Genomic DNA, 22,151 nt, shown 5'->3' with positions numbered 1-22,151 from the left:
CCTCTCCCAGTCTGGATGCTGACACCTCCAGCCTCACTCCTGCCATTCTCTATGCCAGCTCCGGCTTCAGGCGGGCACCCCCCACCCCGGCTCCTCGCCCTCCCTGCCCCCCCCCCACCGTCCTCCTACCACGCGCCCCCTCCTCCTCCTCCGGGCACCCCCCTCCGCTGCCTCCAGGCTCACTGCTCTTTCCGCAGCTCCTTCTCCAAACCCAAACATGCGCCTCAACTCACTGAGGCCTCGTGGCCTGTCCGCTTGCCCGCCAGGCTCCCCGGACGATGCCTCTCCCTTCCTTACGCCTAGCCCGCTGTTTAACACACAGCCGCCCAATAAAAGCTGATTTTTTTAAAAGAAACAAGGAAAGAAGGGAGGGCGAAGGGATACCAGAGGACTGGGGTGAGCGCGAACTCACCGGCACTGCTCTCTGGCCTGCATGATGATGAAGTCCCACTTGTAGTTGATTTTTTTGTTCAAGAAATTGTAGTTTTCCTAGAGGAGGAAGACAAAGTGAGAATGCTGAGCCTCAGGAGCTCCGCTGTGTGCAGTGGGCAGGGAGCCCTAAGTCAACCAGGAGACCTAGCCAAGCACCCCTCCCACCCCGCTATGCGAAGGCGCTCATTCGCAGGGTGATGCTGAATCCTCAACAAGCTTTCACAACAGAAGCCACAGGTGGGCTTGGACTTTTTTTTTAATAAATGTATCCTAGTCTGATTAGGAAGATGGGAGTTGTGTGGAGAAGAATGTGGAAACAGCAGAGCACCACAAACCCACAGAGCTACCACCTAACACTGTGTGATGCTGGCCCTTCTGAAAACGCGTCTGGGGCTTCCCTGGCGGCTCAGACAGTAAAGAATCTGCAGTGTGGGAGAGCTGGGCTCAGTCCCTGCATCGGGAAGATCCCCTGAAGAAGGGAAGGGCAAGCCACTCCAGGATCTTGCCTGGAGAATTCCGGACAGAGGAGCCTGGGGGGCTACAGTCCATGGGGTCCCAAAGAGTTGGACACAACTGGGCAACTAATACTCTCACTTTCAAAAAGGAAACACAGCAAGATTGTTGCCATCTGCCCAGAAACCCAGCCTTCTGAGGATTGGGGTGTGTTCTCTGAGAAATCTGACTTATTCTGCCTGAAACAAAAGCCTGCACTGCTGTTTTCCCTTCTCACACTCAGGTTCAAATCTCTCCATCCTGGACCTAGAGATAGTCATGCTGAGTGATGTAAATCAGACAGAGAAGCAGAAACAGCCTATGACACCCCTTATATGTGGAATCTTAGAAGAAATTATACAAAGAAATTTGTTTACAAAACAGAAAGAGACTCTCAGACTTAGAGAAGGGACTTATGGCTGCTGGCGGGGAGGATGCCGAGAAGGGGTAGTCAGGGAGTCTGGGGTGGACCTGTGCACGCAGCTCTGTTTAAAGTGGATAAACAAGGACCTCCTGCCCAGCACAGGGAACTCTGCTCAGCGTTGTGTGCCAGCCTGGACGGCAGAGGAGTCTGGGGGAGAATGGACACATGTGTACGGACGGCTGGGTCCCTTCGCAGTCCACCTGACACTATTCCAACAGCATTAATCCGCTATACTCCACCACAAAATAAAAGGTGTTTTAAAAAAATCTGTCCACCCTATAACATACATTATTATGCATGTTAGGTCCTCTTACTTGGGGACAGAAAAAGGAACATGGTCACTCCTGTGGGCCCAGGAGTTACTGAGACAAGGGCTTAAACGACAGCAGGAAAAACCGTAGCACAACGTGGGGGAGAATTTACTCCACCCAGCTGCTTCCAAATATTAACATATGGGCGGACGATGGATGGACGCAGGATGAGGGATGGGGATGAGGGATGGAGGGGCGACGAGCGCCCGTGAATGGAGTAACGGGGGGACGGGGGAAGCAGCTCACGGCCACGCGGCACTCAGTTACGAGCGCCTATACTTGAAAGCGTCTCCACACCTTCTCGTATTCCTCTAAAATCCCTTTCTTCTTGATATTCCGCTTGGCCAGATAGATGGCTGGAAAAGAAAACGACATCATTTTCCACCCTCATCGCGTTTCGAAACCCCTCTATGCACGAGGCTGCCGTGCTCAGCGTGGCAGACAGGACACTCCCAGACCCGCTCCCGCCCCCCGAGGAGCCACTCCTGACACAGACAAGGACGGACGTAAAAAAAGGTCGTGACGGCCGTAGACGCCACCAAGACGCAGTGTGCAGCTAGGCAGCATGGGGAGCCCTCGCCAGGCCTGGGGTGGGCGCGGTTTACCGTAGTCGACGTCTTCAGCCGGCCACTGCTGGGTGGGCCAGAAGTACGGCGTCTACGAGAGAAACCAGGGGGCTGAGCTGACACAGGCTGTGTGCCCCGGGCCCCCCACCCCGTAGCCTGAAACATGCCTGCACCTCTGCCACCGTTTCTAAAGCTCTGGGAGGATGTGAAGCCAACCAGTTACAGCTCCAGATGACATCCTGCCCCACCAACACCCCAGTGTCAAGGCCGAGGCTCACCTGAAATCGATAGAGGCTGCTGTCGGGCTTCAGAGTGAGGTTCTTGGGGTCCTGCAGGGGGTAAATGTAGCCGTACTTGACGATGAAGTTGCCCAAGTTCTGGGCCTCTGGGGAGGAGCAGGTGAGACAAGGAAGTTAAGAGCAGGGGCCAAGGGCAGAAGCTCACTGCCCCGCCCCCGCACAGCACCCCAAATGCCAGGACGGGCACCCCCATCCTCACAGCACTTTTGCCAAGTGGGAGCAGCGGTTCCTGACCTTCACTGTGGACAAGCACCAGCTGAGGAGACAGTCCCAGAATGCCCCCCAGCCTGGTCGCCCCAGTGACAGCTCAGTGCTTCTGGAGGGCAGCCAGTGAACCACAGGGCTGATGGGGGCCAGGTTAGGGATGATAGATGGGGACTTCCTGGAAGAACACCGTTGAGTCTGGAGAAACCCAGGAGCGTCTGGAGAAACCCAGGTCAGAGTGTCTCTGACCAACAGACCCTTCTTTACCCCGTGAGAGGCAGGAAGGGGCAGTCGACTTCTGCCCCAAGCTGGACTCTGCCTGCACCCTGGGTCCAGACCCTCCGAGCTCCCCTCCACACTTCACAGGCATCATCTCCTTCCAGACCAAATACACGTGTGCATGACCCCCTCCAGGAAGTCCTTCTTGACTGACTCCTCCCCAGTTAATCCTGCGACTTAGTAGTAGCAGTGGTCACGTTAGTCACTTCAGTCGTGTCTGACTCTTTGCAACCCCATGGACTGTGGCCCTCCAGGCTCCCCTGTCCATGGGATTCTTCCAGCCAAGAATGGAGTGGGTTGCCATTCCCTGCTTCAGGGGATCTTCCTGACCCAGTAATCAAACTTGGGCCTCTCGCCTTGCAGGCAGACTCTTACCATCTGAGCCACCAGGGAAGCCTGTGATTCACACACTCTCGGTATTTTGTATGAAAAAACAGCTGTGTCCCCCCAGTTATCACCCCTTCCAGTCTAGCTGTTTTACTCACAAAGGCTTCATCTCGCCAACTAAAAGGTCAGTTTCTCAGAGACACAGGCTGCGCCCCACCCAGCCGCACCCAGATATGCCCCGGGGTGATGCCACAGCAGCCCTTGGTCGGGCTGAGGACAGAAGGAGCTCTCACCCAGTCCGGAGATCCACAGGCGCTGGCTGAGCCACTGGAGGACGTCACTTCCTGCAAAGCAGAAGGGTCTGGCCAACGTCAGAGCCTCCCCGACACCTACCCACACGCTGCTGCCCAACTGGCCGCCTCCCTATCCAGCCGTGATCTCGTCCTGCTGCTCAGATCCTCCAGGGACCTCCCTGAACCCCACCCCCCAACTATGTCCAGTCCGAACCCCCAGCCCATGATTCAGGGCCTCCCACAATGTGAGTCCAGCCAGACTTTCACCCCATGTCCCTGCCACCCCCTCAGCCTTCACCTCTCCGAGGTACTGACTCTCTTTCCTTATTGATACAATAATGGGTGCCTGGACTGTCATTCATCAAGAGGGAGGTAAACACACTAAGTCTTGACCATTGGAAAAAAAAAAAACAGCCCCAAACAAGCTGTCCATGGAGCCCTGGACGGAGCTCAGTCCCAGCAGTAATGAGAACCCGGATGGGAGGGGAAGGGAGTGCGCCAGGGTTGGGGTGCTGGGTCTCAGACGCCACTACGTTCCCCTGCAAAACTCTGACAGCCAGTGCTACATCCAAGCCTGGCTTTTCAGTCATCATAAAGCCTTCTGTCAAAGCAGAAGGATGAGACACTTTCTTAGGAACACCCTGTAGTCTCAGTTGCAACTTCAGACCGTGGAGTGTGGGCTCCATCTGCCCTTGCGCCCTGCACATCTGAGGGCTGGCCCGGGGGCAACGCAGATGGGAGGCCGGCGGGGACAGGATCAGGGCCTGGGGAGCCCTCCCAAGGATTCACGCTGATCCACGGGCCAGGACAGGCCGAGCCCCACCAGCGGCCGAGAATGGAAGCGGGCCCTCAAGGAAGCTGTGCGTCTCCGGCTCAGCCAGGCCCCGGCCCCTCGGCAGGACACGCTCCTCGTCGGAGGCGGCAACGTCGTCTCACAACAAAGATGCACCCCAGCTCCAACGCCATCGAGCAAATGCCAACCACCACTCTTTCTAGCGACCCCAGCCTGCTTCCCAAGGGCTGAGCTGGGTGCCCTGCCTGAGTGGAAACTGGCCCACGAAACACACCACGGGGGGAGCCAGGGTCTGAACTCCACTGCCTGTGCCCTGGGGTGGGGGGCACAGCACGGCTGAGGGGGCACAGCCTGTACCCGCCCCTTCCTACACACGTCCTGAAGGCACACACATCCAGCCACCCACTCCCCACGTCCACGTGCCCACGGTGACGGCTCCCAGAGGGGCCCGTCGCTCTCGCCTTTATTCAGCCCCTTGCTTATTCAAAAGCAGACGTCTTCACTGAAAATCCAACTTAGAATCCCAGGACTGGGTGTGTTATTAGACGGTCCACCCCACGTCCCTACACAGAGGTGTGCACACCAAGAAGGGGAGCCCCCCACCCCCAGCTGGCAGCAGACGGGTTAGCACTCCCCGCCAAGGAGCCGAGGGCTTTTCGCATCCACTTGGGCGCTTCCTGAAATAGATCAGATGGGATTAGGGGGTTCCCGGGGCGTCCACCGCGTGGTCTGTGCTGATCTCAGCTCGCACGTCAGCCCCATCGTTCCCTAAGCCCCGGCCACCTGCCCTCCGAGGGGGCAGCGGCGCTGAGCCAGTCTGCTTTGAGCAGCGCCAATGCCGCACAACAGAGGCTCCGACTGCCGCTGGGATTCACCACGTAGGGCAAACGAGGGGGACCGTGGCTGAGTGGGCAGCGTCCCAAATCCGGGAACCGAGGGGGCCCCAGGTGCCAGGAAGGACAGTGGCTCACACGCCTAGACAAGGGATGAGAGGCTGGACGCTGGACTCGTGTGTGGGTGTGTGTGTCTGTGTGGGTGTGTGGGTGTTAACTCTGCCACCGCAGTGCAGAAGCAGCCACCGACAATACGTGAATGGGGATGTGGATCTGTTCCAATAAAACTTTATTCGCAAATACAGAACAGGGGCCGCTTCTGGCCTGTGGGCTCTAGTGTGCCAACACCTGTGTGTGGTCTGCTCAGGCCAAGACCAAACTGCCAGACACCTTACCCGTCATGGCGTGAGGGATGCTGACGACCGTGACCTTCTGGTTCTGCACCCTGACCCCTGTGTCTGGGTCCTGCATGTCCTTCACAAGGGCCTCGATCTGCAAAACAGAACTGCCCGGGTCAGCTGAGGGGCACCAAGGGAGCAAAAGACGGCAAGAGGAACATGGGGCGCTTACAACCAGGAGCCCACTGCCGTCTCAGGCCGCTGGGCCGGCCAAGAGGCTCACAGCAGAGGGGAGCGAGGAGACGCCCTGGGAGCGGGGTGGAGGGGGTGCTTCTCTTGGACACGGGTGGGGACCGAGGGGCCTGGGGCTGCAGGAAGCACCACTTCTGGACTCATGCCTGCCCGTGAGCCTGGGACGTGCCTGCTCCACCCAAGGCTGCCTGCCATTCGGATGTGAGAGCCCGGGGCCCCATTTCCCACGTTAGCTCCCAGAAGAAAATCCACGTTTATCCCAAAACGTGTATGAGATGAAATAGCAGCATTTCATGGAGTCCAAGCCCCCATACATTGGAGAAGAAATAGAAACCCAAGTTATGAGTTAGAAACCTGAGTTTCTCCAGCAGAAAGTCAGAGGGGTTGACTCCTTCTCTTTGCATCAAAAAAAAAAAAAAAAAAGAGAGAGAGAGAGAAATCTAGTTACAAAGGATTTGAAAATAACCTTCAGAGGAGGAATAATGAGAGTTATTTTAAAAACACGATGAGGGGAGTCAGATTTCTCCCTGACAGGTGTCACACTTCTCAGAAAGTGGAGCTGGCGGTGGGGGGGGGCAGCAAAGGGACCTCAAGAACATTCAGGGTTTGGGTCCACCGTCCTCAGACGTTCCCCAGGGAAGTCTCCCCGGGGTCTCTCCAGGGAGGAAACCACAGGACTCTGGCTGGTGGTCCCATCTCCGAGAGACTCTCTTATGGTGCCCACCCCTCAGATTCATAGGTTGAGGTCCTGGCCCCCAGGACCTCAGAATGTGACTGGATCCGGAGACAGGGTCTTTGCAAAGGTGGCCAAGTTAAAAGGAGGTCATTAGGGCGGGCCTGGCTGGTGTCCACTGAAGAGACGAAGTAAGGACTCAGACACACACAGAGCTTTCCTGGTGGCTCAGGCGGTAACAAATCCGCCTGCAATGCAGGAGAAGCTCAGGAAACACAGGTTCAATCCCTGGGTCAGGGAGATCCCCTCCTGTATTCTTGCCTGGGAAACCCCATGGGCAGAGGAGCCCGGTGGGCTCCTTGGGGAGCAAAGGGGTTGCAAAGAGTCTGCCGCGACTGACACACACACTGGGCAGGGGGAGGGGGCGCCACGTGAGGACACCAGCAGGGGACGGCCCCGCAGGCCCCGCAGAGAGCCACCTGGGGACCACTGCGCACACCTCGGCCAGGGCGTGCACTCCGGGCCCTGCCTCTGCCGTCGTGGCCCAGCACAGCCGCGCAGACCCGGGTTCCAGCTCTGCCTCCGGCAGGAAGGCCCGGTGCCCATCACAGATGGGGCTGTCTGAGCCGCGCCCCAGGTCCTCAGCGGGTGAGAGGCCCCTCCTTTCAGCTCCAACTGCTGCCAACTCCCCCCTGCTCCTCCCTGTGCCTGGGGGCCCAGAGACCCGGGGGGACAGCCACCCGCACCCCAGACGTCAGCCCCCCTCCAGCCCCCCAGACTCAGCCCCCCCACCATCCTGGGCAGCAAGAGGATGGAGGGGGACCCGGGCCTCGCCTGACGCCGGGTGACCCCGAGCTGGGGGCGGGATGGGGGCGTTGGAGGCCACGTGCTGAGCGTGACTACTCCAGGGTCACCAGGAGCGGGAACCGCGTCCCACCTCCCACGCCCACACCGCTCCTGCAGGAGGGAGCTGTCACTCATGGGGCAAGATCGCAGGCTGGAATTTTCCTGGAATAATCATCAGCCCTGTTCTGCACGGACAGCGGGCAAGTCTACAGCACCATGGGGTTGTCCGCCAACACGGGACGAGGCTCCCGCAAAGGAGCCTGCCCGCCAGGGGCCAGCAGACACCGGGTCACATCACCCCCGGGTCACATCACCCCCAGCTCTCCGACCCCGGGGGCACCACTCCCGGACAGGCCCCTCCCCAAATCCTGCTCCGCCCACTGGACAGACATCTGGGAAGCACCCCAGGCCCCACCAGCTGCTGCGGGCTCTGCATTTGTTTCTGCCGAGTCTCCCACTCACCAGTGGACGTGGCCCCCAGGAAACGTGTCACCTCCCCTGACCCCCAGGCTTGGCCACCCAGCTCTGCCTGTGCCTGGCAGGTCCCCAGCCTCCAGGGCCCCCTCCAGCACTGCTGCTGCTGACATGTGGGGCCAGCCAGAGGCCCTGTGCGCCCGGGGGCAGAGACGCCAGGAGCAGCCCCCTCCCCACAGCGTCCCCGGATGTCACTCAATGTCCTGTGGCCTTTTCTCTGCACCGTCATTCAAATCACCTGGGGACCCTGAGCTGCCCTTCACCACCAGCCCTTCCATCATCAACTTCTCTCGGCCCAAGCTAGTTGCCCACTCCTTGAGGCTCCCCCACAGCCCCACCCGACTCTTGCGTCCAAGCCCCAGGTTTCCCTAGGTGCCGCTCTTCACTGCGTGTCAGTGGTGTTCGACTCTTGGGCCCCACGGACTGCAACCTGCGGGCTCCTCTGTCCACGGGCCTTCCCAGGCAGGAACACTGGAGTGGGTCGTCATGTCCTTCTCCAAGGGATCTTCCTGACCCAGGGATCGAACCCTGGTTTTCTTCATTCATAGGGGGATTCTTGACCACTGCACCACCTGGGGATCCAGATAGCACCACTGACTCATCGGACGTGAGTTTGAGCAAACTCCAGGAGACGGTGAAGGACAGAGGAGCCTGGCGTGCTGCAGACCGTGGGGTCACAAGGAGTCAGACACGGCTGAGACACTGACTCAACAACAGCTCTCTAACAGATGCTCTTCCCAGGGAGACGACGCTGCGCCTGGGCCGTGCACTCTCACACCTCTACACCTGGCAGGCGCACAAGCTTACTGAGCTAAGTGGACCAAGGGCGGCCAGTGCCCCAGTGTAGCCCAAACCGCCCAGCTTTTAACACCGCAAGACAAATCAGGGCAGTTTTGACAACAATAGCTTGCTGAGCTCCAAGGGTTCAGGGCAGCTCTTACTGTCACAAAGGATTCAGCTAATTCTCCTCAGGATAAGCCTAAGACAGAGGACACTTCACTGCAGATGGAAGCGGTCGCGGGTGAGTGACCCAGGACGGAAGCCTCTGCCAACCTCCTCTGATACCAGTTATCCCAAGAGCCCAGAACCAGATGAGCCACTTTGTCCCCAAATACATCACCCTGCAAGATGCACTCCACCTGGCACAAGTCCCCAGGACAGACACCCAGCGCCTGGCCACCTGGTCTGAAAAAGCCTTGCGACAGGAGGGTCCTGACTTCTGCAGCGGCCCAGAGAGCCGAGGGCACAAATACACACAGCTGAACAAGCAACCTAGAGACGCTGGAAGCAAGGTGTCTGTCTAGCTTACAAATCACACCATTTCTGTGTGTACACACTAACCACACACACAGACACACACACACACACACACACACTTCAAATACTGCCGCTTTGAATCAGAAAACTGTAAACACGTTCATTTACTCTCTGGGAGCCTTCCAACAACGTCTGGAGACTGTCTCAGAAATGACCCAGCCGCGCCTCCTCTCCCGAGTAACAGGTTGTTTTCAGCCTCCAGCCGACCATCGATCGCCCCGCTCCAGACTCTCCACTATAAACAGGTTACAAGGAAAGCTAACCAATACAGACTGAGACACACAGACAGACAGACAGACAGACAGACAGACAGACACACACACACACACACACACACACACACACACACACACACACACACGGCAAACCGCCACTCAATAACAAGGGGCGCTAACCGACCACAGGGCCGCCCCAGCCCTGCCCACGTCCCCGCCGGCACTTCCGCGAGGTGGTCCCGGAGGGCCCAGCGGACGGCCCCGCGCTCACCTTCCGCAGAAACGCCATCCTCGGCCTGTACTGCTGGCCTTGGTGTCGGATGGTCATCCTGGCCCCCGGGACTCAGAACCGGGACGCACGGGACGGAAGGGGAAGCCCCCGGAGAGCGCGCCCGCGGCCCCGAGCCCAGGCGGAGCGAGGCTGCCCGCCGCGCCCGCGACCCGCGCCCCCGGGAACCCGAATCCGCGCCGGCCAATCAGCGCGCTGCACCCGCCCGGCGAGCGCTGCGCTGGCGGCCACCTGGCGCCAGGGGGCGGTGTCGGGCCGGCGGGCCGGGGGCGCCAGGTGAGGTGCCGGGATGCTCCGTGGTCCACGGCGCCTGGATGCCCCGCAGTCGGGGGCGAGCCCTTAGGCAGGATGGGACTTCGCTGGGGGGTAAGACAAGGGGCGGGGAGGGGGGGCGAGCGGGGCGGGGAGCGGCGAGGAGGAAGGGGGAGAAGCGGGGGCGTAAGAGGTACAAAGTATTAGGTGTAAAACAAGGATGTATGCACAGCACGGGGAATATAGCCAATATTTTACAGTAACTACCATTGGGGTGTAACCTTTAAAACTGTGTCACTATACTGCACACCTGTAACTTATATAATACTGTTCAGCAACTACATTTCAATTTTTAATTTTTTTAATTTTAAAAAAGGGAAAAATGACTTTATGGGAAAAGGCATTTTCGCGACTTCAAATAGGCTTCGGTTTTTAGGCAGCGCTAGGTTTCAGGGAAGCGTGAACCTCCTGGCTAGACCCTGCCCTGCCCCTCCCCAGATGGGTGACTCTTCTCCAGCAGCCTTACTGAGTGAGCACTGCCATACTGAGCCGCAGGAATTTAAAGTGAGCAACCTGATGAGCTTCGGTGTATGTATCCACCCAGGAAACTACACCCACAGTGAAGACAGGGAGCACATTACCCCCCAAATCTCCTTGTGGCCTTTGTCCCTCTTGCTGATACCGCCCACCCACCCGCGCCGCACTTCTGACACTTCGATTAGTGGGAGAGGTGGATTTGATCAAGTTACCTAATCTCTCTGAATCTCTGTTTTCTCAGGAGTAATAAGAAAGAGCCGGGCTCCATGAACTCAGAATTACTCTCCAGTCTTGAAGTCTCGAGGCTCTAACATGTGAAGGAAGACACACAGCTCAGTCAACCCGAAGGCTGACAGGATGGGATTTATCGCTCCCTACAAATCGAGGCCCTGCTGCCCTTAGACCAGCCAGCCCAAGGTTCCGCGTGGCTAAGAGCGGATGGAATCATGGACATGCCCCAACCATTCCTGCCCTGTGGGATGGGGGGGCGGGGCGAAAGGGAGCCCCACTCCTGATGCTCAGATGCCACTCCTGCCTCTGGGGTGGCTCAGGCTCCACAGCCCTGGGCCCCAGCCGCCACCTCTGTCCTTGGAGAAGTGCCCAGAGGGCCGTGGAAAGCAAGGGTCTTCCTTAGGGCTTTCCAGAGCAAGGGATTTTCCAAGTTTCTGCGCCTTCTGCTCTCTCTTGGATTCCCCAGGAGTGGCAATGTCTGGAAGCATACAGGAAGACGGCTGATACAGGAGATGCCCACAGGTAAAAACGTGATCCCTGCAAGACTTGTCTTCTAACATCCAGAGCTGCCACGTCACCCAGATGCTGGGTTTGAGGATCAGCTCCACCCACGCTCTTTGCTCCCATGTGTGGATCTAATACTGCCTTCTCTCTCACTCTCTCTTCTCTTTCTGGGTAGGTGGATGGATGGATGGATGGATGGATGGAAAGATAGAATAGTTAGATAGAACATTGATGGGACAGATGGATAGTTGGATGGATGGATAGATAATGTCTGGTTATATCAACAGAACCTTGGAAAAGCCACTTCTTTTTCAGAAAAGCCACTGTCCCTTTTCCTCTTTATGTTTGGAACACATAAACCCTCCTTGGTTCAAAATTCAAGTCTCTTCACAGGTAACCAAATTTGGTGTTTTGTAAAAAGTACAAATTATTAGTGGAGGAAAGGGTGGCTGCTAATGAGCATTGAGTTTCTTCTCGGGGCTGATGAAAATGTCCCGGAATTAGACAGTAGCAGTGGTCGCACCGCCTTGTGAACAGAACACTGGCTGATCGGTATACTTTAAAAGGGTGAATTTTATAGTGTGTGAGTTGTGTCTCAGTTTTTTAAAATGCAAGGTCAGAAAGATAATCTTCCCCAGGTCCTGCTCTTATCAGGCCCCGCCCCTTCCTTGAAAACCTCCCGCGGCCCCGTCACCTCTCTGAAGACGCACATCCTCTCCCAGTCTGGCCTGGCCTAATTGCCAGCTCTAGTTACACTGCCCCTCCACGTGGAGTCCCTCCCTCTCACCAGCCCTGAAATTTACTTTTTCTCCAGCACGTGGTGGGTTTTCTCCCCTCCAGATCTTCTCCCCTGTCTCAAGTTCTGCTCACGTCTCCCTCCTCCCCCCTCCTTCAGCACGGAGTAGGTGCCACCCACGTGGCATTTTTTCCATGCAGATCTGGGGAGAGACAACTGCTGCGCACCTTACACCCCCTCCTGTTCTATGAGTTTCGCCGAGGACACGGCCGGCCCGCAGCTTATGAGCAGCGGTTTCTGGGCTTCGGCTCTGGCAGATGGCAGATCTGACTGTGGCATCGCTGATTCTCGTGGTGTCGATACTCCTGTCACTGTGCCATCAGTGACTGCAGGGCCACCGGACGGGAGGTGAAGGTCCTTTCGTATTTGCAGCCGAAGCTTGCTGAGAACTAGCAGAATCTGAGTTAGGGCACCATAGCATAAAAGTTTAGTGAACAACTTTCTAGAAACTAGAATATTCCATAAACTACATAGGTTATTTCATGGACCAGGGAACCGGGAGTCACCGGAACATTCACAGCTTAAGCGGCCGTGGTGCTAGACATTGTAAAGGAGACCTGCACTCCTCAGCGCTTGTGTCTGTTCTGACTCCAAGGATTACTGAGTCTCAGACCGTGTGGCTCCACGTGAGTCTTGTTCAGCAGAGAAACAGATGGTGATATCACTCACCCAGCATCACCACTGGAGACTGGGCAATCATCCGTGAGAAACGGTTTTCTGGGGACTTCCCTGGTGGCTCAGTGGTAAAAAAGAAAAAAAAAAAATAATCCGCCTGCCAATGCAGGAAACACGGGCTTGATCCCTGATGCAGGAAGAGCCCGCATGCTGTGGAGCAACTGAGCCAGTGCGCCACAGCGAGAGACGCCACCGCCACCGCCGTGAGAAGCCTGCGCCCTGTGGCTAGAGAGCAGCCCCGGTTCTCCGCAGCTAGAGACAAGCCCGCACAGCAACGGAGACCCGGCGCAGCCGAAAACACATACAAATAAATAAACAAAATTAATTTTTTAAAAAGGGGGGTGGTTTCTGGCTGCCCCGATCCGCCTCGTCCGTGCCTGAGGAGGCTCACTCTCCACTCTGCATCAAGTGTGTGAACTTTTGCACCTGATTATCGGGCTCACAGGGCAGCATCTGGTGTCTTGAGGGCAGATCTGATATCTCTGAAGGCAGTGATCATTTCTCCTGCCAGTCCCCAAGAGAAGAAACGGGCTCTAAGGCAGAAAACAAGAAGCAGCCGTTCAGAAAGCCAGGCTCGGGCACCAGCAGACTGCTGATCACCAGCACCTGCCCTCCGTACGCGAGCAAGTCCAGGGCAGGAGGAGACGGAGCCTGCAGTCTCCATTTTCGGTGGGGAAGTGGCTCCAGTTTCATGCGGTTCCCACCGTCTCCCTGCGTCCCTCCTCTAGGGTCCACGGCACTTTCACTCATTGTTCCAGGGCTCTCCGCTCTGTGTCAGGGAGTATTCAGTTTTGTTCGACAAACTTGACCGAGCACCACTTCTGGGGTGGGAACTGTAAGCGCCCATGGTATAAAGGTGAGTAAGACACGGTCCTGGCTTACCAGGGGGCTCAGTGGTAAAGAACCTGCCTGCCAAGTAGGAGACGAGGGTTCGATCCCTGGGTCAGGAAGATCCCCTGGAGAAGGAAATGGCAACCCACTCCAGGATTCTTGCCTGGAAAAAAAATCCAATGGACAGAGGAGCCTGGTGGGCTGCTGGCCATGGTCTCGGGGAGAGGTAGGTATGACTGAGCATGCACGGAAGACATGGTCCTGTCTTGAGGGCGTCTCCAGCAGGAGAAAAAAGACGTAAAATAAACTCCTGGGGTAATGCAGCGGATGATGTGGGGTCATGTGGGAGGCGAAAACGAAAGGAAAAAACAGAAAGCTGAAGAGAGCACGCTGAGATGAAATCATAATGGTCTGGACTAACGGGCCTTAGCGTACCTGCTCATTCCCCAAGTGTGTGGTACAGTCTCGGAGTAGACGCCTGCTATTAATGCCCCCAATGTGGTAAAGCAATTATACTCCAATTAAAAAAAAATACCCCCAGTCAACAAATGAGTAAACAAGAGTGGAAAATGGGGGCTAAACTGGGAGGCTGGGATTAACATTCACACACTACCGCATATAAAACGGATAAGCAAGGACCTGCTGTCCAGCACAGGGGACTCTGCTGTGTTCTGTGGCAGCCTGGACGGGAGGGGAGCTTGGGGGAGAATGGACGCATGTGTGTGTATGGCCGAGTCCCTTTGCTGCCTGAAACTATCACAACACTGTTAACTGGCTATACTCCAATACAAAATAAAAAGTAAAACAATAAAATTGACAACCAAGGGCCTACTGTATAGCACAGGGAACTCTGTAATACTCTGCAATGGGCTACATGGGGAGAGAATCTGAGAAAGAGTGGATATATGCATGTGTTTAGCTGATTCACTTTGATGTACATCTGAAATGAACACAACATCGTACATCAACTGTTCAGGTCAGTTCAGTCGCTCAGTTGTGTCCGACTCTTTGCAACCCCATGAATCGCAGCACACCAGGCCTCCCTGTCCACCACCATCTCCCGGAGTTCACTCAGACTCATGTCCATCCAGTCAGTGATGCCATCCAGCCATCTCATCCTCGGTCGTCCCCTTCTCCTTCTGCCCCCAATCCCTCCCAGCATCAGAGTCTTTTCCAATGAGTCAACTCTTCGCATGAGGTGGCCAAAGTACTGGAGCTTCAGCTTTAGCATCATTCCTTCCAAAGAAATCCCAGGGCTGATCTCTTTCAGAATGGACTGGTTGGATCTCCTTGCAGTCCAGGGGACTCTCAAGAGTCTTCTCCAACACCACACTTCAAAAGCATCAATTCTTCGGCGCTCAGCTTTCTTCACAGTCCAACTCTCATATCCATACATGATCCCAGGAAAAACCATAGCCTTGACTAGAGGGACCTTAGTCAACAAAGTAATGTCTCTGCTTTTGAATATGCTATCTAGGTTGGTCATAACTTTTCTTCCAAGGAGTAAGCGTCTTTTAAAATTTCATGGCTGCAGTCACCATCTGTGGTGATTTTGGAGCCCAAAAAGATAAAGTCTGACACTTTCCACTGTTTCCCCATCTATTTCCCATGGAGTGATGGGACCAGATGCCATGATCTTCATTTTCTGAATGCTGAGCTTGAAGCCAACTTTTTCACTCTTCTCTTTCACTTTCATCAAGAGGCCTTTTAGTTCCTCTTCACTTTCTGACATAAGGGTGGTGTCAACTATACTACAATTTAAAACAAGTTTAAAAAAAAAAATGAGTAGAGGACAAATAATAAGCTGAAGTTGTTAGTGCCCCTATGAGGTAGCACCCAGGACTAGGACCTGGGCAGCCCAGCCTCTGACCTCACACCTCACCCCCCCCCCCCCCACCCCCCACCTCCCTGACGTACTGGGGCACTCCCACCAGGCACACCTGGGTCCTGTGCCCACCTCAGACGACTGAGAGCTAGCTGGTTTCCACAGAAAAATCGTCACATTAAAACTGGAACAAAAACTGGGTGTTGGGCAAGCAAACCCAACAGTCGTTCATGGGGGGATGACGTCAGAAACGCGGCTTTTCCTCTCTCCCTCTCCGCTCCTCTGCCCAGGATGAATCCTCCACAGATGGTATCTCGTGGGTCAGAGCCTAAGCGCCTTCAGTGTCTTTTGATAACAGTACGCCAAAGGAGTTTTTCAACAAGACTGCATATTTACATTCCGTTTGCCCAGAATGAACTAATTTCACCACGCCTTTGCTGTGAAGTTTTTTAAACCTAGACGACTCTACTTTAGGTTCTGTATTTGTATACAATACAAATTCCGTTCTCTTCTAGGACCAGAAAACCCAAGTCAGAGGGTGCTAACAGGAGCCTCTGAACCCAGGCGAACCAGAGGGCCCGCGGGGAAGAGAAGGAAGGTGTGTCTGTCGGCCCCGCAGACCCAGGGCGCCGGAGGGCCGAACCCGGAGGGACTCAGGAGCCGCGGGTGCAGCGGCCAGGCGGGGCTTCAGGCCCAAAGCTCACTTCACGGTGAGACCGCTTTAAAAAAGCCTAAGTGTGAGCGCATGGGCGCCAGACTTCACGTCGCTAGAGCCCCTACGGCCGCGCTGCTAGAAACGGGGCCCTGGCGCGTTCCCGCAGCTCCACGTTTAACATCGTGATGAGGGCAATTCCCGACTCTGCCAGCAGCGCCGCCAGGCGCGCACAGGTGCCAATGGGCAGGGAAGGGCCCCAACGCAGAGCCCCGCGCCGCGCTCGCTCCCCGCCGCCCGCCGCCCGGACCACGGAGACGCGGGCACCGCCCCAGGGCAAGAGAGGAAGGGCCGGCTCCGCCGGCGGACTTCCGGCGGCGGGCACTTCCGGCGCGGCCACTTCCGGCGCGGCCCCTCCCTGCGCCCGCCGGAGCCCGGGCGGGGCGCGCTAGCGAGGCGGGTGGCCCGCGAGGGCCTGGCTCGGGGTCGGCCCGTCGACCCGCAGCGCTGTGGGCTTGTCTCCTCGTTTCAACCCCTCGAGGCGACTGGTTTGTGGACAAGAAGGGCGAAAACCCGCCCAAAAAGGACGCGAGCTAGGGCTCGTCGTGCTGTGTCGGACCGGCCGCGCGTGTAAAACGCCTCAAGTAACAGACACACGCGTGCAGGTGTCGGGGGAAGGCCCCGCCGGCGCCCCGGAAGCCCCCCCACCCCGGCGCGGGCCGGGCGCTCAGAACCGAGCCCCCGTCCGGAAGTGGGCCTGGCGGGAGACCCGTTCAGAACCCGGCTTCTTCCTCCTCCGGGTAGCGGCGGGCCGCCTGCACCGCTGACCGCCCGGGCTGAGTGCCCTCAGCTGTGAGGAGCGTGGGCGTGGCCGTCCTGGGCTGCTGTGTGCAGCCTCCTCCTGCAGTGCAGAGCCCTGGCCTCCCGTGAGATCTGTCCTGCGTGTGACCCTGGCCTCCTGTATGGGACCCTGTCCTACTGTGTGTGACCCTGACCTACTGTGTGTGACCCTGTCCTACTGTGAGACCTTGTCCTACTGGAGACCCTGTCCTCCTGTGAGACCCTGTCCTGTGTGTGACCCTGGCCTCCTGTATGGGACCCTGTCCTACTGTGTGTGACCCTGTCCTACTGTGAGACCCTGTCCTACTGTGAGACCTTGTCCTACTGGACACCCTGTCCTGTGTGTGACCCTGCCCTACTGTGTGACCCTGTCCTACTGGAGACCCTGTCCTCCTGTGAGACCCTGTCCTGCGTGTGACCCTGGCCTCCTGTATGGGACCCTGTCCTACTGTGTGTGACCCTGTCCTACTGTGACACCTTGTCCTACTGGAGACCCTGTCCTGTGTGTGACCCTGCCCTACTGTGTGACCCTGTCCTACTGGAGACCCTGTCCTGCGTGTGACCCTGGCCTCCTGTATGGGACCCTGTCCTACTGTGTGTGACCCTGTCCTACTGTGAGACCTTGTCCTACTGGAGACCCTGTCCTGTGTGTGACCCTGCCTACTGTGTGACCCTGTCCTACTGGAGACCCTGTCCTCCTGTGAGACCCTGTCCTGCGTGTGACCCTGGCCTCCTGTACGGGACCCTGTCCTACTGTGTGTGACCCTGTCCTACTGTGAGACCTTGTCCTACTGGAGACCCTGTCCTGTGTGTGACCCTGTCCTACTGGAGACCCTGTCCTCCTATGAGACCCTGTCCTGCGTGTGACCCTGGCCTCCTGTATGGGACCCTGTCCTACTGTGTGTGACCCTGTCCTACTGTGACACCTTGTCCTACTGGAGACCCTGTCCTCCTGTGTGACCCTGTCCTGTGTATGACCCTGGCCTCCTGTATGGGACCCTGTCCTACTGTGTGTGACCCTGCCCTACTGTGTGTGACCCTGTCCTCCTGTGAGACCCTGTCCTGTGAGACCCTGTCCTGCATGTGACCCTGGCCTCCTGTATGGGACCCTGCCCTACTGTGTGTGACCCTGCCCTACTGTGTGACCCTGTCCTACTGGAGACCCTGTCCTCCTGTGAGACCCTGTCCTGCATGTGACCCTGGCCTCCTGTATGGGACCCTGTCCTACTGTGTGTGACCCTGACCTACTGTGTGTGACCCTGTCCTACTGTGACACCTTGTCCTACTGGAGACCCTGTCCTCCTGTGAGACCCTGTCCTGTGTGTGACCCTGGCCTCCTGTATGGGACCCTGTCCTACTGTGTGTGACCCTGGCCTCCTGTATGGGACCCTGTCCTACTGTGTGTGACCCTGTCCTACTGTGAGACCTTGTCCTACTGGACACCCTGTCCTGTGTGTGACCCTGTCCTACTGGAGACCCTGTCCTCCTGTGAGACCCTGTCCTGCGTGTGACCCTGGCCTCCTGTATGGGACCCTGTCCTACTGTGTGTGACCCTGTCCTACTGTGAGACCTTGTCCTACTGGAGACCCTGTCCTGTGTGTGACCCTGGCCTCCTGTATGGGACCCTGTCCTACTGTGTGTGACCCTGTCCTCCTGTGAGACCCTGTCCTGCGTGTGACCCTGGCCTCCTGTATGGGACCCTGTCCTACTGTGTGTGACCCTGCCCTACTGTGTGTGACCCTGCCCTACTGTGTGACCCTGTCCTACTGGAGACCCTGTCCTCCTGTGAGACCCTGTCCTGCATGTGACCCTGGCCTCCTGTATGGGACCCTGTCCTACTGTGTGTGACCCTGTCCTCCTGTGAGACCCTGTCCTGCGTGTGACCCTGTCCTCCTGGCCTCCTGTATAGGACCCTGTCCTACTGTGTGTGACCCTGTCCTACTGTGAGACCTTGTCCTACTGTGACACCTTGCCCTACGGTGTCATCCTGGCCTGTATGGGACCCTGTCCTGTATGGGACCCTGTCCTACTGTGTGTGACCCTGCCCTACTGTGTGACCCTGTCCTCCTGGAGACCCTGTCCTGTGTGTGACCCTGTCCTCCTGTCATCCTGGCCTCCTGTGTGTGACCCTGTCCTCCTGTGTGTGACCCTGTCCTGTGTGACCCTGTCCTGTGTGTGACCCTGTCCTGTGTGACCCTGCCCTACTGAGAGACCTTGCCCTACTGTGTCATCCTGGCCTCTGTGGGACTCTGTCCTCCTGTGTGACCCTGTCCTCCTGTGTGTGACCCTATCCTGTGTGTGACCCTATCCTGTGTGTGACCCTGTCCTCCTGTGTGACCCTGTCCTGTGTGTGACCCTGTCCTCCTGTGTGTGACCCTATCCTGTGTGTGACCCTGTCCTCCTGTGTGACTCTGTCCTCCTGTGTGACCCTGTCCTGTGTGTGACCCTGTCCTCCTGTGTGACCCTGTCCTGTGTGTGACCCTGTCCTCCTGTGTGACCCTGTCCTCCTGTGAGACCTTGCCCTACTGTGTCATCCTGGCCTCCTCTCTGGGACCCTGCCGTGCTGCGTGTGACTCCTGTGGCATGCATTTTTCAGTGAACCAGCTTTGCCTTCTCTGACACTGTAAGACTGCATTGGGGAGTATTTCACATAAAGAAGCTTTCACGCGGTGTGTTCCTGAGGGGACAATAAAAGACGGACAAGTAGGTTTGGGAACCGAGCTCCAGTCTCTTGCCACAGTTATTGAAAGAATATTAAACTGTTCTGAGAAGCTCTGCAGTAATGGAGCTCAGCTGACTTTGTTTAGCCGGGTGGTTTTCAAGCATTTGACCTCAGAGACTTGTGGGTAACACCCTGTGAATAGCCACCCCTCTCCCCACCACCAACCGTGGGTTTTTTCCCAGAACACACTTTTGGGGGACGCTGACACAAATCATTCACCTGAGCACAGACCTGTGCAAGAGTCACTCTCACTTCTCAAACGACATTTTGGAGCCCCTGTTCTGAAAATCATCGGACTGGATTTCCGTAAGGATGGTTTCAGTTTTACAGATGATTGAGAAATCAGTCCATAAATAATGAAGTACTACAAGCCATTAACATTTGGAAAAGGAAGTGAACCCTTGCCCTTCCTCCTACATATGTCATGAATAGATACCGTCTCAATATCATTGAGCCAGTGTTATCAATGTATTATTTATAAAACATAGAAACAATTACATGGAAAAAATACAAATTGTTCCAAGTGGAAATTCAACAGTTCAGGGCTTCTTAATGACAAACCTAGGAAATTTGTTCAAGGACCTACTTTAGTAAAACATGATTAACATTTCCTCCGATAAATAGAAGGTTGAGAAACACTCAAGTATGTTGTATGTGTGCATGAAGTAACAGTCACTGGAAACTTGCCCTAACATTATAGAAGAAAATTCGGTACAAGGAACATCTTCAGCCTTATTCATGATGGTGTAGTTACTGAAGTAACAACAGAATCTCTTAATGAGGCCGTTTTGGCCCAAACCTCTATCAAGGGGAGCTTTGAAGTGACGTACTATTAATAGTATGTTACTAAACTTGCAATTTCAAGCAAGACCTGTCAAAGGACGACAGTAACAAGACATGGCAGTGTCCTTGTTCCAGTGTCTGCTCTTCCATCCTGTAGGGCCAGAAACCTACACATTTCCCACAGAGATAACCAGGCTCCAGAGGACACACCAATGCCAACCAAACTCTAAAGGAACCACTGAAATGATTCCCTTTAAAAAGTTCTAGTCAGTGACTTCCCAGGTGGTCCAGTGGCTTAAAGCTCTGCATTCCCAATACAGGGGCCTGGGTTCCATTCCTGGTCAGGGAGCTAGATCCCACATGCCTCCACTAAAGAGTTCCTATGCACAGCTAGAAGATTCTGCATGCCACAACTAAGACCTGGAAATAAATATAAAAAAGTTATCAATCCGAAGTGCAAAAAAGATCACATATATATATATATATATATGACTGACGCCTAGGATCTCAGAACGTTCTTGATCTCCGTTTCTTAAACAGAAACTGTCCACCAACAGAAAACCTACCTAGACTTTTAAGCTCTCCACAGAGGCTGTTGCTGTGGCCTTCCTCCGGGCCCCCATCATCTCCGTGCCCTGCGTGCACCCCTCCTGAAGACCCCTTCCGCAACACATGGACACGCAGACACACAGAGATGACTAGACCACAGCTTCCCAGCTGTTAACAAGAGGTCACCATTGGCCTGTCTGACCCCTCAGGCAGGCCTGGCACTACCACTCTCAGATTCCAGCTCATTGAGCTGTGACCGCAAATGTTTCCAGGAATCCAGACAGTCACCAAAAGTATCAGAAGGGATGGTTTCAACATCTCTCCCACCCCGCACTGCTCACAATGCTTCTCACGTTAGGTGGCTGGCACTCTCCACGGAGATCTCAGCCAGGGGGAGCTCCCACCAACCAGAGAGGGCTCCCTGCAGACAAGATGCATCCCCTGCATCTTCATTCTGCCTCTCCTGGGCCCAGCAGAGCCCGATGCAGCGTCCTTCGGTCTAACATTCAAGGCGCCCTTCTCCGCGGTCCTCCCCACCTCCTGGAGTAGAATCTGAAGCCCCTTCCCACCAAACACTGTATTATGTTCCTACCGTTGTAAGGAGACTGTTGTATCACACCGACAGTTCTTCCAGTGTTGGTCCTCACTCGCCTCAGTCTCCTTGCCTGTAAAATGGGGACAGTAGTCAAACCTATCTTTCTAGTGTCCGGTGGCCAGTCTAATGCGCAGAAGTGGCCGTAGGGGCTGGGGGCCCGATCCAGGGAAAGAAAGCGGAATGCCTGGTGCACTCCTTTGCAGGTTCCCCCCGTGGGTCACTGGGGTCACTGGAAGCTTCTCGGAGCAAGTGTGGAGTGTAGACACCCTCAGGACAGTCGGGCCCACGTAGTCCAATATGGACCATGAAGGGGCGTGGAAGCTGAGATACTGCGGTTACTAAGACTACAAGGGACGCCCCCCACCCCACGAGGCCCGCCCCCAGCCCTGCCCACGTCCCCGCCGGCACTTCCGCGAGGTGGTCCCCGCGCTCCTCCCGGGCCCGGCTGATGGCACCGCGCTCACCTTCCGCAGAAACGCCATCCTCGGCCTGCACTGCTGGCCTTGGTGTCGGATGGTCATCCTGGCCCCCGGGACTCAGAACCGGGACGCACGGGACGGAAGGGGAAGCCCCCGGAGAGCGAGCCCGCGGCCCCGAGCCCAGGCGGAGCGAGGCTGCCCGCCGAGCTCCGACCCGCGCCCCCGGGAACCCGAATCCGCGCCGGCCGATCAGCGCGCTGCACCCGCCCGGCGAGCGCTGCGC

The 22,151-nt window shown here is 56.4% G+C and overlaps 1 protein-coding gene across 4 annotated transcripts in view; it reads right to left on the bottom strand.

The window, feature by feature from the left end:
- Positions 1–22,151, bottom strand: part of RGS9 (regulator of G protein signaling 9) — a 73,595-nt gene that overhangs the window by 42,892 nt on the left and 8,552 nt on the right. The window contains exons 1-8 of one of the 4 annotated variants that reach the window (XM_060395081.1): positions 21,914–22,072; positions 21,447–21,519; positions 5,649–5,745; positions 3,628–3,678; positions 2,504–2,610; positions 2,265–2,316; positions 1,957–2,015; positions 413–489 (exon numbers count right to left, since the gene is read on the bottom strand). In XM_060395081.1, coding sequence (XP_060251064.1) covers positions 413–489; positions 1,957–2,015; positions 2,265–2,316; positions 2,504–2,610; positions 3,628–3,678; positions 5,649–5,724 — 422 coding nt within the window. In that variant the 5' untranslated portion in view covers positions 5,725–5,745; positions 21,447–21,519; positions 21,914–22,072. Of the gene's footprint in view, positions 1–412; positions 490–1,956; positions 2,016–2,264; positions 2,317–2,503; positions 2,611–3,627; positions 3,679–5,648; positions 5,746–9,639; positions 9,801–21,446; positions 21,520–21,913; positions 22,073–22,151 lie in introns of those variants that run through there. The other 3 variants (XM_060395082.1, XM_060395080.1, XM_027973984.3) reach the window with 3 other exon arrangements.

The sequence above is a fragment of the Ovis aries genome, chromosome 11 (genome assembly GCF_016772045.2).
Source record: "Ovis aries strain OAR_USU_Benz2616 breed Rambouillet chromosome 11, ARS-UI_Ramb_v3.0, whole genome shotgun sequence".
NCBI lineage: Eukaryota > Metazoa > Chordata > Mammalia > Artiodactyla > Bovidae > Ovis > Ovis aries.
This window is presented reverse-complemented; position numbering and strand designations above follow the sequence as displayed.